The following is a 16200-nucleotide window of genomic DNA, read 5'->3' on the forward strand; positions in this document are numbered from 1 at the left end:
ACACACACACACACACACACACACACACACACACACACACACACACACACACACACACACACACACACACACACACCTGGAGACTGAGGAAAAGGAATGCTCATCCGCTTTCATGCTCGCTACAACATATTTAAAATGTAAAAATCTTCAAGAAAAGAACATTAAAACATCTCCGCATACTCTTGATTCACATTCCTTATCTCGATTCATGTTATGCATTGCACTGCATCAGGATAAAGGGAAGTTCAAACTGAATGTGGAGCAGTAGGTCCACGCTGATAACAGATTTGTACATTCATGGTATGTATAAGGCTCCTTCTCGGAAATGATTTAAGCACCCACAGGGGGGAAGCAGAGAAAATTAAGAAGGTGTTTCTTGATGCAAGGCCATTATGATAAAGGACAAAGCGTAATTAGCATCGTTCTCTCCCTCCTGCTTTACCCTGCATTACAGGAATACAAAAGCAGAATTAGCCAAAGCCGTTAAAAACAAACATACTCGAGCAAGTTCACCTCTGTGGAGTCTGCATATTTAAATCCTGCCAGGCGGCTACTGCGAATTATTATGGCATCATTATCCTTATTACCAAGGTGACTGTCTTGGCACATCCATTCAAGCATGATGTTGGCTGCAGAGCGGTTTTTATTTAAGAGCTGCAGAACTGTAGTCCAGGAGAATTGACACTCACGGCCTCCGCCTGCGTTCAGCCAGATCCTCAGCATAACTCAAACGGCTGCAGCTCTTCACTTCATCAAACATAACACAGGATCTCATCCTATGCAAATGCACTCTTCTGTTATTTCTCTTTGGTCTTTGGAGGGAACGGTGTGTTAAAGACCCTGAGCAAAGACTTTCCAATTAAGATTTTTAGAAGAGAAAAAAAACAACAAAAAAAAAAAAACATGAAAATGCTTCACAGATTTGTTAAACTTTCTCATTTGTTAATTAGTGGCACACATTCGTTTCAACCCACAGATGTATGGAGGGAAGAGAAAAAAGAAAACAACAAAACACACACACACACACAGGTTTCATCCAGATTCATCTAACAGACTGAACAGTAAGTGAAATCAAAGAAGCCCACACACAAAGCATGACAAACAACTTTCACGGCACGTCACGAAAATATAACTCCAGGTGAGAATTAACTGCAAGTACATCCTGTAAAACGACTCCATATTTATTCTAAATGAAATCTGTTTTTGGAGATTACTGGAAGCTGTTACTCACTGATTAGACCTAAAGTGCTGATATAAATGAGCCTCTCCTATACACACGCATCTACCTGAACCGGGGAGAAGTCATTAAGGCTCTGTCGCTCTTGTGCAGATGCATTGTTCTCCGCTGGCGATATTTCTACTTGTGCATTCGCGGCGCCTAAACTCAAATGACTCCCACTTTGTCGTGTGTTCCTCTTTTGTCAAAAGAGCCCGATGTTTAAAAATACATCAGAATGGTAGAGGCTCTGAAACAGGTGCACTATGATCAGGTAGATTCTTGATTTTTTTTTCAAAAGGGAGGGGGCGTGGGTGAAAAGCAACATGTGACATGTGCACACGACAGACGATCTTAAGGTGGCGTCGCTGAAAGAACTCCTATGTATATGTATTCTGCAGACCGACTCTGAGAGAGAAGCAGGGAAAGTTTTCCTGCACTGTTCACAGAATATTAATGCTACTCATCTTTCAGCTAGTCTGCATTGCAATTCCAAACATGTTTTCTCATTTTTGAGAGTGTGTGTATATATCTAAAGTGTATATATGGACCTGTGTGTGCAGTCAAGTAAATCCGTTCCTAATCTAGCTTGTGCAATGTATCCGAATGACATTGTGACAGCCAGAAACAGCTGTTGTGGTTAAATGCTTTGAATAATATACAGAATTACTGAGTGAAGCCAGTTATAGCAGAACTGAACTCACTCCAAGAGTGTTCTGAATGACTGAATAAATTGGGGGGGGGGGACCCCATAATAATTAAAAAGGCGGTGACGTATAATGTGTAAACTTTAACATGAAAAACAATGTGACTATTTCCTCAGATGGAAACCGTAGCGGCCAGACCGTTTTCTACAAATGCCGCCACGTGAGATAGATTGTTAGCTCGACTATTGTAATACACCATCAATAATCTAGTCAAAGTTAAAAGCAGCATTCATGTTATATTGAGACTGTCGCTAATATTAAAGGTACGGCGTGTATTTGCTATTCTATTTTTAAAAAAAAAAACAATCCAAAAAGAAAAAAATAAAAAAGACAACACTGAATTAAAAGATAAAAGCGTTACTGTAACATTGTTTAATTGTCATTTGATTTCTAGGTTCAACTGGCACTTCCCACATGGAGGGACAATGAATTCACATTTTGGCCGTGGAAATGCCATTTGTTATCGTTTGGCATTCCTAATAACAACAGAATTGTGGCCAGACAAAACCTTGGCAGTTAGCTAATGATATTATTTGGTCTCCATTAGGACCGCTAACATTCACAATACGAAGCTAATTTGCAGCTGACTGATGAGCTGGAAGTAAAACAGGTGCCTGTAAAGCTTAACAATGAACCCGAGAACAGATTTATCTATAAATGACAGGAAATGAATGAAGAATTAAAAGAACATCTTTAACAACAGACATATGTTCTTTTGCAAAGAGAAAAATATAAGACAAATATGGTACACAGAAGTCAAGTAAAAAGAAAAAAAGATAAAAAGGCCCCAAACTAGCAATCCCATGTGCCTGAGGGATGCTCGGAGATAAACAACAACCTCTATCATTAAACCCCCTTTCTCTGTATAGCACACACTTACAATCCTTACTATTTCATGTCATACAATACACTCAATCAACAGATGATGCAATCACCATAGGGCGAATGGGGTAACTTTTGGCGTTTATCTAAATTCAACAGACACGGATGGAAAAATAAGATATGCTTTTAACTGGCGGCAGGAAACACATTTTTTAGCCAGGCCCTGAGGTATAAGGGAAGGGGGCGGTCGAGGTGCACAAGTTCCATGTACAGAACAGGAAGGACACAAAACTGGAAATTAATGGCACTTTTTACATTTGAACTTGAACAGAAAACTCTTGAAGTGACTTAAATTTGCAGATATGACCGACCAGTGTTCAGTTTTTTGTCTCTCTTTTGTTTGTTTTTTTAGTGGTCATAAAAAAGGTCACAAAGGAGAAAAATGACACGCAGACGAATCCATGTGGCCAGCCAGTCATCGTCCTCTGGAGGAGAAGGAAGTGTGGAGGTGGGTGCGAGCTGACTTTAAGGGAAGATCTTCAGCCCCCTTGCGGAGCAGGACAAAGGTTCTGTGACAACATGTTGCTTGAGGTGTTTTTTCCTTGTTTTTTTTTTTAAAAAGCAGACGTTTTTCCTCATTTTGTTTTGTCTTTTATCCATGGCTTCTGATCTCCGAGTTTTCTGGAGTCCTTGTGCAACTGCGTGCCTTAAATAAATTTGTCGAAAGAAAAAAAAAAATAATAGAGGGGGGAAAAAAGTAGGCAGGACTCTCTTCTGTATATTTGGGTTAAAATCCCAGCTGAGTGGTAAACAAAGTTCTGACTGTTTGGTTTGTCTGTGAAATATATTTTCTTTTTCAAGCGTCACTCACACACATATCGGTGTGTGAGAGCATGTGTGTGTGTGTTGCTTAGCTCAGTGGCAAAAGTTGCCGGCTGTCCGCCTCAGCCGGACGGTGTGCTATGCGAGTTTGGTGCTGGGGCCGCCCCACTTCAATTCTCCTGTCACCAGTTGGCTTTGACAGCTCTGATGTCACTCACGAGGTTTTGAGCAAGGCAGATACCAAAAATCTAGAAGAAAATAAAAACATTTTTTAAAAAGGCCACACAGGATTTTAAGTCACCGGATTAAGGCAAAAAAAAACAAACAAACAAAAAAAACCAAACTACAGTTACATGTTCTCAACACTAGATGGAAGCGAAGACATAAAATCAAAAAACTAGAACTATTGTTAGTGTTAATTAAAGGCCTCATTTGCGATACAGCAGGTTTCTTAGTGTGAGAAATCTCCAAACAACAGCTCATTACCTGTAAAAGTGCAATTCCAACAAAGACGCCGGCTACAATAATCAGGTTGTCTTGAAGCCACTTCTCAAACTGTCCCACGCAGCCCTTCGTATAGATAAACTTCTGCCGGTCCAACTCCTTTTTCACAAACATGAGCATAATTCAAGTGCATTAAAGTTTTGAGCGAGAAAACGTGTTTAATTTACAGCATATTGAATGATCAGCTCTCTGAGAGGAAGCTGGCATTGCTCATTATTTAAACAAAAACTGGTACTCTGCCCTATGACTAATGCTGGACACAAACACAAGATAGTGTTTTGCCCACTGACTCCATCACAGTTGATGAGGGCGTGAAGACCTCACGATAAGCTGAGTCACAGCCTAAGATTGCAACATGTCAGTGTTCTCAATTACGCTGACTATCAATGCAGTGTATTCTTTTCCACCAAGGACACTGGTGGACTGAACAGACAAAAGCTGTTTCCTGTTGCCTGACAGATGGCCATTTCTGCTTTTGGATCCAGCTGATGATGTACGTGCTTTACTCAGACACGAACATTTTTACAAAAAAAACAAAAACAGGTTTAATTAACGCTGCAACGAAACTAAAAAGGGGATAAGAATCAGTGCCGCTGTACAATTCATTCTTTGTTATCCTTCAGACAAGTCAACCAGGAAAATCTTTTGTTCTCTCCCAGAACTTGAAATCTAGTTTTAGACCAATGAGGTAGAGAGAGCCACTTTGCAGCCAAAAAAAATAGCAGGAAATGCAATGTTGTTATAGCTGTGGACTTCCTCTAAAGCTATTTCAGCCCTTTGCCTTTGTTGTGCTCCTGTCCTTGCCATACTTCCTGCTCTTCCTCTTTCCCACCCTGCTCCCCGCTCAGGTGCTGCACAGGAACTCTCTGCACATCCCTGATAGTTTCAGCAAAATGTCAATGGCCAGGGTGTTAGCGCACAGAAAATGAATTCATAGCAACTCAATGGCAGGTGGTTCACTGTACTGCAGCTCGCCTAGCAACAGCAATCTTTCTGACTGCAGTGCAGTGAGTTGTAACCACCACACCCACACACACACACACACAGAGGAAAGGGGAACGGACTGGCATAACCCACTGAGTCGCCAATTACAGAGTGTAGTAAGGCTGCTCTTGAGGCTATAACTGGAGCCTAATTATCCCTGTTAGAAGAACAATCTGTTATTAAGGCAAGAAGCATACAGACTAGTCTGTGTAAGCTACTTAACCCACTATGTTCTCTATATCTAACACCAGCCATCTGGTTTTACCTATAGTAGTTTTAAAGAGAGAATGCAGAGAATGCCATAAAATCTCACATTTAATTGGTTTTCCTTTGCATTTCAAACACAAATTCACTTTTTGATCGACTGACAATCAAGTCCAATACAAATGAACCCAACCGTCACTCTGCGTTCGACAACTTAGACCGTTTCAGTCAAACGGGTTTGCAGGCTGTCAGTCAATTCGCCCTCGGGAGTATTTCTCTCCAGCAGCATTGCATCATTTTAACCAAGATTGCTTTCTTCCTGCAGAACTCCACATTTGCAGCTGACTCTATCGTATGAGAACTGGTTAAGCGTTGCAATTTGTTGGGACTCTAAATTACAGATTTCCTTGATTTCCTTGTCTAAAGAGATCTACAGAAATAGAAGAGATACCAACCATTTGCTGCCGAACATCATAACCACACTGCGTGTTGATGACATCCTCCTGCAAAAAACCCAAACCAAATGGAGATTAAAATGGGATCCTCGACCACATTCATCCGTTACAATTTTACCTAAGGTCAGAAGGTTTGAAATAATGACTCTTTGCATGAGAGAAACTTCTTATGTTGACACACATGATGCATGGCTACAGAGTATTACACGAAACAAAAAGCTGATTATGGACAGTTGTTTGTGCTGCTGAAACGCGACTCACTGCAGGGTCTTTGATGCAGCATGAAAAGGGAACGCCACAGCGCTCCCTACTGGGATTCCTGTCAGTGCAGTTGAAGTAGATGTTCATGTTCCAGTCGTCAGGCCCGTGCGCTCCACAGCATGACCACTGGGACAAAAAACAACAACAAGCAGAGATTAAACAGCTAACTCTAGTAAACACACAGATGTACCTTCTTTGATCTTGCCATCTGAGCCCTTAACAGGCTGGCTCAGGTCAGCCTAGGTTGTTAGCTTACTATGGCAGGTAATGACTACAAACAGTGAGATTCAAGTATGAACACAAAAGCCAATCTAATCGCCTTTAGGGTGCCTCATGACAGAACCTAGCATTTACACACAGGAGCAAATGATCTCAACTGCTTCCTCCATATAATTGGATAGCCATTTGACCGAAATACAATCACATTAATCAGAAAAACCACTCCACATTTGCAGCAGCTGAGTCTCTTCATTCTTACCATAACAAGGCTGACTCATCATTTTCTGAGCTCACATGTACAGCCGCATTTCTAAGAAAGGGAGTAACTTCTTCCAGCAAAGAGACATGAACGATTTTAAGATAAGAGATACCATCGGTGGGGGTGAACTCACATATTCCTGGGCAAAGTCGATGAGATTCTGCAAGTCGATGTCATCGCGGTATGCCTTGACATTATTGTTGATGAAAAAGTTAAGCTGGTCTTTGATCCAGTCCTTAAAGACGAAGGCAAGGATCCCTGCAGTCAGCTCCAGGAAGAAGATCAAACCCAGGAACACAGAAAACTGAAAAGTACAAGTAAACACATGCAAACAGAAAACAATACACCTGTCACTTCAAGCAGAGAACAAGGAGCACCAAAGAAAATCCTGTGCCTTTCCCCGCTTCTGCTTAAAAATGAGTGTAAGAACATCTTTAATGTAATGTTCCTGTGCAGGTCAGTTTGTAGGGCCTGTCCTGATTTGCTAAGTGAGAGTGTGGCAATAAAAACTGCACTCCCACAGGTCCTATTGAATAATCCCTTTACAGTAAATGTAGGAGAAGATGCTGATGATAAATGCAAAAAAGCCGCATTAGCTCCTCACGCTGATGCCTGATTTACTGCTGCTAATGGACATCTGCTGGAGTTAATAGCTACTCAGAATCACAGGCAGCAACAAGGCGAGTTTGTCTCTGTCAGTCACAGGTTTTTATCAATAAAGCTGAACCCAAATAAATCCTGGTGGTGTTGTGGTTGAAGAAAGAACTGCCTAATACGCATACAAAAAAAAAAATAGGCTTCAGTGGATCAGTATACCTTTCTGATCATTAAACAGGATTTGGTTTACTGATGAGGTATGATGTGCCACACCATCATTCATAGCATTTGGCTCAGACGAGTCAAAGTGACACCTGCTACACAGATACCTTCAGCCCTGGTGTGAAGTGCAGATCTAAGGGGTGTGAAATAATTAAAACAGTGTCTGTGCACATAAAGCCTAGAGGTGGCTTACAAATTTAAGCAGTAAGGTGTTCTCTCTGAGCGCTCCGATACATCCAGCAAAGCCCAGAATGAACATGACCCCTCCGACGACGATGAAGAGCCATACAGGGTCAAAGCCCCCTAAATCTGTGATGGATGACAGATTGGACAGCACGCCCTGAGGGGGAAGACAAAAGAGTGGTTAAAATTCAGACCATAATATTTCCAAAATCAATCCTTACCATCCCTATGACAAGGTCTCAGTAAAAATTCTCCTTTTACAAAAACACAGTTAACCTTGAGAAGAGCCTGTGATGTCAAAGAGAAAAAGTGAGATTTAACTAATGTCACAGCCTGCTGGGCCCCGTTCACAGATGCAGACTTGTAGCAGGGAAATTTAATAAACTGAAATACTGTTATTCCATTACATTCTTATAGATCAATGTGATGTTTTCAAAATAAAATAAAGAACCTCGCTGAGGTTTTGTTATCAGTTTAAATGCAACATGCACTCACTCTATGGCATTTTTGTGGCAAAATTATAAAACAAGTAACTTCTCACAAGAGGCAAACTTCAAAGCCTCCTGAAAACACAGAGACATTTGTCCTTCCACTCTCCTCTCTGAAAGCCACAGTGTGACCACCATCTTATTTTGTCAGCCTCTGCGTTCTTAGAATTATTTACAACAAGACAGACTTCACATGTAATCATTCCCAATTCTTAACTATACTGTATATTGCAACTTTGATGCAATAAATTTGATCTTAGGCTGAATTTTCCAAAATTTTCAATTAAATGATTAGTGTCTAATCTTTATGATAGTTTCATTTTAATGGAGGTAGATAGAATATTATCCAAAATTTGAGAAAAAACACATTACATAAAGTTTGCATTACATATGAAATTATTCACATGTCATTGAGTGAAACAAGTATTTCATCCTCTGCAAACCAGCCAGAATTCTGGCTCCCACGAGTGTGTGTGGGCACAGAGCCAATCAATCAATCAGTCAAGGATAGTCCTGATCTCAGCCTGTTAAGCGTAAAAAGCGTACAAAGCACACCTGTCCAGCCTCTCCACCACCAAGGGCGAGACCAAAGAGCTGTCAAAGTCTGTCAGGGACAACGTGTAGACCTGCACAAGGCTGGAATGGGCTACGACACCACCACCAAGAAACTTGGTGAGAATGTAACAACTGTTGGTGCGATTATTCCGAAATGAAAGAAATAGAAAATGAACATAAATCGCCCTCAGTCTGGGGCTCAGTGCAATGAGAAAAATCTTACCACTGTGCTTGCCAACTGAGGTTTCTCCACCAAGTACTATATGTCATGTTTTGCTTGGAGATCAAATACCTATCTCACTCAAAGCCTTGGAAATCAATTTATAACTGTAAATGTGGGTTTTTTCCCCCTACATTTTTGGTTCATATTCTGGCTGTCTTCATTAAAATCGATCGTGGCTCAAGAGTTGGGTGTTCGTCTTGTAATCGGAAGGTTGCCGGTTCGAGCCCAGTCTCGGTCGTTGTGTCCTTAGGCAAGACACTTCACCTACTGGTGTTGGCCAGAGGGGCCGATGGCGCGATATGGCAGCCTCGCCTCTGTCAGTCTGCCCCAGGGCTGCTGTGGCTACAACTGTAGCTTGCCTTCACCAGTGTATGAATGTGAGAGTGAACGAATAGTGGTATTGTAAAGCGCTTTGAGGGGTCCCGAAAAGCGCTATATAAATGCAATCCATTATTATTATTATTATTAAAATGAAAAATAGAGACAGTTTATTTCTTTGGAAGTGAGCAAACATCACACAAATCCAGCAGGAAATGAAATTAGTATTTCTTCCGCAGTAACAGTGGGCGTCGTTATTGTTTCTGGATAGCACACTAAAGAAGGTACTTTGCGAAAGCTCCATAAAAACGTTTTCAAGCTTGTTTTATTAACATATTTTTGTACAACCCTGATCCCTGCCATATTTTTCAGTTATTTTGAAAAAGGAAACCACTATGTGTATCCACTCTCAGTCTGACATCCTGTTTGCTTGTCATATATTGTAGTGAACATGCCCAACACTTGCAGCTAAAGTCGAGACAGCTCTCGTACTGAGTTAATCTCCCTCTGCATTGAGCAAGGACAAAACTGTAGGATGAAGGCAATGCTGGATGCTCATGTTTTTATGGCACTGCTGCAGAATAAACTGCACGCATTTAAATTTTAGCAGGAGGCCCTGAAACAATAATGTAGTCTGGCTGTGCACAGCAGGCTTGAAACTAATCATCTTAGTCACTGAGACCCAAACTCACCATTACGACTTTCCAGCAACCACTATTCATCATTCACCCTAATCCCTTTAAATTATTCACGCTGCTCCACAAAGGTACTCCAGCGCAGGCCGATTTGCACAGAGTTCATGACCAGACGTTACTAATCAGTACATGGTTCCACGCTTGTGCAGCGATTTCTTGCTAATTAATGAACAAATTGACTGGTAACTCCTCTGAAAGAAGTTTTGAACGTAGCCATGACTCACTGCACACGAGAGGTTAATGGCAACACCTGATCTTTGTAGCCTGTCCAGCATTGACAATAAACAGCGAACCAGTTCCTGCGCAAATATACGATCCAATTTATCGTGCAACAGGCTTTCATACGAGACGAAGCACAAGGCATTCAAATCCTGGTGGCTGTAAGTCAAATGAGTGTGTCATTTGGACCCTATGGCTCCTTATTTGCAGCCACAGCCATTTAAAGCTCCAATCACCGGAAAAACAATTTAACCATTAGCTCGATATTGGTTCAACAAAACTTAGTTACACATCACACTGGAGCTGCAGCAGTGAGCATAATTCATATCCTGAGACGTGTTTACCAGGAACATTATGAGGTTATATGCCTTTAAGTGCTACAAAGTGTTACAGGAATGGAGCTTCTATTTTCCACGCCACTCTTCTCAAAAGCTGTTTACATCCAAACTCCATCCGATGAATTATACTTCCAGCTTATTACAGCTAGGATATCTGGAAGAATTTTAGCTATGTGGTAACCCGTAGCCAGCGTGTTTGTGTGCATGTGTTTATACATACCTTCTCCGCCCATGCCCACAAGCCTATACCCAAGAATGCAGCTCCTAGTAACTGTAAAACAAAGCACAGAGAGGCGGCTGTGAGACGGGAGGCAACTGATACAAACTGAAGCAGTTTATTACAGATGATACGGTTGTTATTGTAGCAAGACCGGGAATGGTTTGGGAGTGGTGTGGATTACACTGGTGTCCCCCTGGCAACATATGTAAACAGCAGAACTGCTTGAGTTTTACTGTGGTAAATAAAAATCTAGTTCATCTTTTGTCATCCACTGCATCCTTTCTAACAATATTCACATAAGAACAAAGGGATCTCTCATTTTTAATTATCAGTGCACTTAAAAAAAACAGAGAGAATCACATAGGAAAGAGACCAATAAAAGAAAAACTGATTTTAGGAGCTTTTAAATAAAGTGAATTCTTCAAAGATTAAGTCACAGAGATATTACACTGAGCTGCTGTAAGGGTTAAAGAAAATCCGTCCAATATTAGTCTTTCATCCCGGTGTAGGACGAGTTTAAGGCTCACTGCTTCAACTTGACTGAAAGCCAAGTGGCTGTGTTACTAGCCCACGGTGTCTAAAGATGCAAAAATGACACAAAAACAACAGAATAGCAACAGGATGAGAAAAATCACCGGTTTCTGGTGTTTACACGTAGAAATGTTACTGTCTAATCAGCTGCTTAGCTGCTACAAAATGGCATTCATAAGAGTTTTAGGATGTCGATGGAGAGAGCTGGGGGCAAACTCTAATGGTAATGCCTGAAATATAATAGCTCCATTGAAATTGTGTTAAATCATTTGTTGGGAAGCTGATTAAATCGCGAGAAGCAGGTAAACTAATGGCAGCCCATTAGCACACACCTAACAAGATCAACGTGACAGTCTTGCAAACAACAACAGCAGTCAGCAGTTGGATTGGGGGGGCTGCCTTGACCTGGTAGTTATATAAGCGTCTGTAGCGAAGGGTGTGGTAGATTCAACTGGAAAGTGACAAGCAGGAAGAGTCAGTGTATGCAAGCAGACATCAGAAGAGATTAGACTGACAGAGTGGGAGTATTACAGCACTTAGCCTTTGACTTCAAGTTTTTCATGCAGATTAAAGATCTGAAAACCGTGACAAAGGAAACCACTTGCGTCTTGCGGCATGAAATGCACAGCAACACAATGCATCAGAGTCGCCAGACAACATGGATAACTACTAGTTCACTTATTCAAAATAAGGACATTTGTACAATGCTGCTTTCATTTTTCTATATTTGAATGTTAATAACCAATTTGGGGCACTGAACTACTTAAGCAGCTTTGTCAAGCTTGGCTTCAACCCTAAAATGGAATCTATGGAAGCTTTCATTCATTTTGCTTCTCTACTTCAATGCTGATCAATATTTTTTGGCAAAAAAGAAGACATTTTAGCATCAATACAACAGTTTTATTATCCGAGTCTGAACAGCATATAGGACCAGAGCAGAAAAAGGCAAGCATATGACTCAGGTGTGCAAAAATTCCAATCAGTTTCACATCATTGTTTTGCAAAGTGCAACCTTAGCACGCTTTGACGCACTGATGAAAGAAACTGAAAAGCTTGGAGGCAAAGCAATTCAATAGACTGGACATTTTGGAGCCTGCTCTCAGTTTCCACCTCTAGTGACTACACCCAGAAGAAGCCTTGCTCATAAGTGCTCTGTTTTCCAGTTCTTTTCCATGGTTCAGGAGTTTATTTAAAAAAAAAACAAAAAACCTTTTTTTGGATATGATAATGGTTCCTGTAGGTCCCTACACTACACCGCTTTACCACAGTTGTGCACCAACACAAAAAGAGCAGCACACAATCTATCCAGGAATCTCATCAGTAGTAGCTTGTTTGCCTGTCCTCCCAAAAGAATAGTGAACTTGTAGTCAGCCTCAAAAGCCAGGGCAGGAAAAGGAAAAGAGAAAAAAAAAAAAACAACATACTGTTTTTGCCAATTTTCAATGAACCCATCGCCATGTTTTTAGAAATCTAAATAAAGTTAGGAGTCAGAAAATTTACCTAATCTTTGGCACGCAGCTTTAAACCACACCAAAATCCACCAAAATCATTGTAATTCAATTATGCAGTAAGAAACAAGATGAATGGTAAGCTGTGGCATTTTTCCAGTTCTGCTAATGGAAACATTTTTATCTGAGAGGGTCAAGCAGGACATGCTCAGTCCAGCTACTGCTTTCGCAATATTCCGCTTAATCAGGAAGAGTTCATGCCAGTAAACATACAAAACCAGATATTTTCACGGAAATGCATTTAGTTGGCTCATCAGACCTTGGAAACCACAACACATTCTGAGTAATAGTGAAAAACATTACTTGTTTACAAGAGAACTCCATATCACTTTTAGGCTGCATTTGGTAACAGTACCAGTACCCAGAGTTACACACCACAAACATTTATCTACACACAGAGAGGTACACCACACAGGCTTTTAAAATAACTAAATGTCCAAAACCCGATACAGACACCAACATTTTTCGCCCCTTTCAATCGAAGTGTTTGTTGTTATTTCACTAGGGATGTCACTCTGCCTCCTCACTGGATAATATCAAATAACTTGCCAAGCATCCTGGTATTATTTTGGTGAGCATAGTATTAAAATTTTCAATCTTGCATCTTTAAGCTCATCCAGTCTTTTTGATTTCACCTAAGAAATCTAACAAACCAACCCCATCAGTCGATACCAAGGAAGACTTTAGTACATAATCAAAACATCTCCCATCTAGATTCTGCAAGTCATTTTTAACCTCCTAGGACCTGGCGTTCACTTACGTGGACATCACATTTTGGGTTGTCTAGACCTAAAAACACTAAATTTTTCTCTACAAGGGCAGACACCACAAAAGTATTTTGTGGTGTCTGGATGGTGTTTGGTTATAGAACCAATTTTATTATTATTTTTTATTTCCGTTCAAGAAATAAATCATTGTTTCCCACATCAGGTCGTATTTCCTCCTGCCACAGCTTGAGGTGGCACTGAAGACAGTGTTAAAGAGACATCTATGCCTGGTACTAATTTATTCTTGGGGGGGGGGGGGTCTGGGAACTGTTATTTTATACTTTATAAAGTTAATGTAAGTTTCAGACGGGATGGATTCCTGAAATTTCTAATTTCTACTGAATGTGTTGTTTTGTTTGTTTTTTAATCTATTGCGGAGATTTGACAGGACAGATCAACTAAACAGTATTGTGAAATATTTACCGTGATAACTGGCAGTATGTGTTTGTGCTCTGTGCTTTTTGGAACCTTATCTGTAAATCAAACTTCCCTTTAAAGACCAGTACATTTTAGACTGAACTTACTGAAAGAATACACAACACAAAAAGAACAAACTGTCTTTGTATAGTGCTTGCGTAACATCCTTATTTTGACTAACTTTTCTCACAACCTCAATCAAATTCAGGTGAGCTTGTGGCAATAGAATTAGATATGTGAGACAAATCTCTAAATACCACTCTCTGTGGCAAACGTCCTTCACCTTATTAAGAAACTCCTTAAGCAAGACAGCTGGCTTTGGGACTTTGTTGATCAGGTGCTTTGATGAAGGAAACCTGCTACCTTTTCCCCAGTAAAGGTTTTAACAGAGAGGACAGGAACAGCGCTGCAGTTCTGGACGGTAGAAACATGTTTTCTTTCACTCAACCCGAGCTCACCATCTGCTGTTGTTGTGTTATCAGTGTTTTTGTTTAAAGTCTGTTTTTAGTCGCAAATGTGGGTTAAACCCTTGCGTCTGTCTGTCCATGGTGACAGTAGTGTGCTAAATGAAACGCTGACGCAAAGAATTTCTGTCGAAAACTTTTCTTTTACAATCGAATTATTTGAAATACTCAATAAATCGTTACAGCACTAATCTCTTTGTACAACACAACAATGTACGAGTCACCACCTTTGGTTTTTTAACAATATGTTATTAAAACACTCAGGATCTGTTCATTTAAATCTCACCCGCATGGATAATGCATTTCTTTTGCTTTTGATTAATTTGATCATTCTGTCAAACCTATGTATTTTACCAGAAACTAATTAAATAAAGTCTGAATCTAGATGTCTCTTTATTTGCATTATTATTCAAATCAAGGTTCCTCCGGTGTCAAGTGCTGCTTGTAAAATATGTCCTTCCCAGAGCGAGGGTTTTCTCTCCATGTGGACTAAGAGATTATCAACACTTGAAAAGATGCCTCCCTAAGCCAGCTGATCCCATTAACCTCTACTAACTGTCAGACAAATCAAGCTCCCCACTCCTGCACACGCATGCACACATACACACACACAGGATATAGTGTGAATCCCCTTTCCATGACTCCCTAAAAAAATGAATATTTAATGAGGGGGATAGTGTGACACCGTGATTCTCAATCTCAGCAGCAATGTCAACAGGGTGAGCAAATTGTTAAGCTCCTTACATTCCACAACATATATCTTTACTACTAATACTTTCATTTTGCATCACATGGCTACAAAATATATATACTATTTTTGCAGTTTAATTCTTTACATCAAAACTTAATTCGAACGTCCAAAGAAAATAAACATTAAAGATTCAACACCAGATTCTGAGACAGAATGAATGAATAGAAAAAAGGAAGAAATATCACTAAGCGCACTCTGACACCATGTGTTGGTCTTAGTTGTGAAAAGAAGCAGAACACAAGTAGAAAATAGGAAATGTAGCACAAACGACAAAACAGGAGGACGGCAGAAAATGGAAACAGACATTTAAAAAAATATGATATCATTTCACAGAAAAGAAACCTAAATGTAGACTATGCAAAGCGGCGCTTTCCTTTCACGAACGAACCCCGAGCTGTGATGTCAACTCCGAACGGGTCAATTTTAGAGAGTTAAGTTTATGTTAATAATGTTTATGTTAGATGACCTCTCAGAAACTCCTCAGGATGATACTTGCTAAAGAAACACCATTTCAGTTTTGTTAGCTAATGAGTGAAATGTGATAGTAAACCATTAAACAGGAGTAGCTACACTGTCTCCTAGTCTTTTATTTTTTCCTCACTCTAATATTAGCATTTATTCTACTAAACCTCTTCCACCTTACATTAGGTAGTTATTCTTTGGGTTATAAAGTTTCATTTGCATTGAACACTACACTGTCTGAGAAACTTTGATATACAACTACAGTGATTGGTAACTGTCTTTTCTAATTTTGTTTTGTTCTGTTTTACTAGTATTAAGCACAGGCGTATAGATGAGTTGGTTTTAAAAGGGGGCTCTTGCACCTCTCAAATGGCTGAAGTCATGACAGAGAGGATGTCTAGTTATCAGCAGCTGGGAACATCATCTCAAAGACAAGAGCAAGCCTCATTCCACTGCAATCATGAAGTCATAAACTGAATCATCTGTAAACTTTGCAAACTTATTATTTTGGACTGGAAAAGAAAATCTTTTTGATTTCTTTTAAATATTTATTTGAGTTTGTGGGCAGAAGCCATTTTTAGTTTTCTATTAGCACGTCTTTTGTTTAAATACTACTGGCACTTTTATTTCGTATTACATAACATTTTTATTTTTTTTTTCATTTTTATTCTGACGGCCCTGTTGAATAGTGTTAAGAACAGTGTTGGTCAAGTTACTTGAAAAAAGTAATCAGTAACTAATTACTGATTACTTCCCCAAAAAAGTAATCCCGTTACTTTACTGATTACT

The 16200-nt window shown here is 40.0% G+C and overlaps 1 protein-coding gene across 1 annotated transcript in view; it reads right to left on the reverse strand.

Moving 5' to 3' along the window:
• Positions 1-890: 890 nt before the first annotated feature.
• tspan17 (tetraspanin 17) overlaps positions 891-16200 on the reverse strand; it is a gene marked incomplete at its 5' end in the record, with an annotated part of 25832 nt that continues 10522 nt past the window's right edge. Inside the window, 7 exon segments of the mRNA XM_005916398.3 lie at positions 891-3815; positions 4054-4170; positions 5715-5762; positions 5976-6101; positions 6587-6757; positions 7466-7612; positions 10512-10562. Coding sequence (XP_005916460.1) covers positions 3750-3815; positions 4054-4170; positions 5715-5762; positions 5976-6101; positions 6587-6757; positions 7466-7612; positions 10512-10562 — 726 coding nt within the window. The 3' untranslated portion in view covers positions 891-3749.

This window comes from Haplochromis burtoni, unplaced genomic scaffold (genome assembly GCF_018398535.1).
Source record: "Haplochromis burtoni strain Fernald_Lab_line unplaced genomic scaffold, NCSU_Asbu1 Contig_19, whole genome shotgun sequence".
Classification (NCBI taxonomy): Eukaryota; Metazoa; Chordata; class Actinopteri; order Cichliformes; family Cichlidae; genus Haplochromis; species Haplochromis burtoni.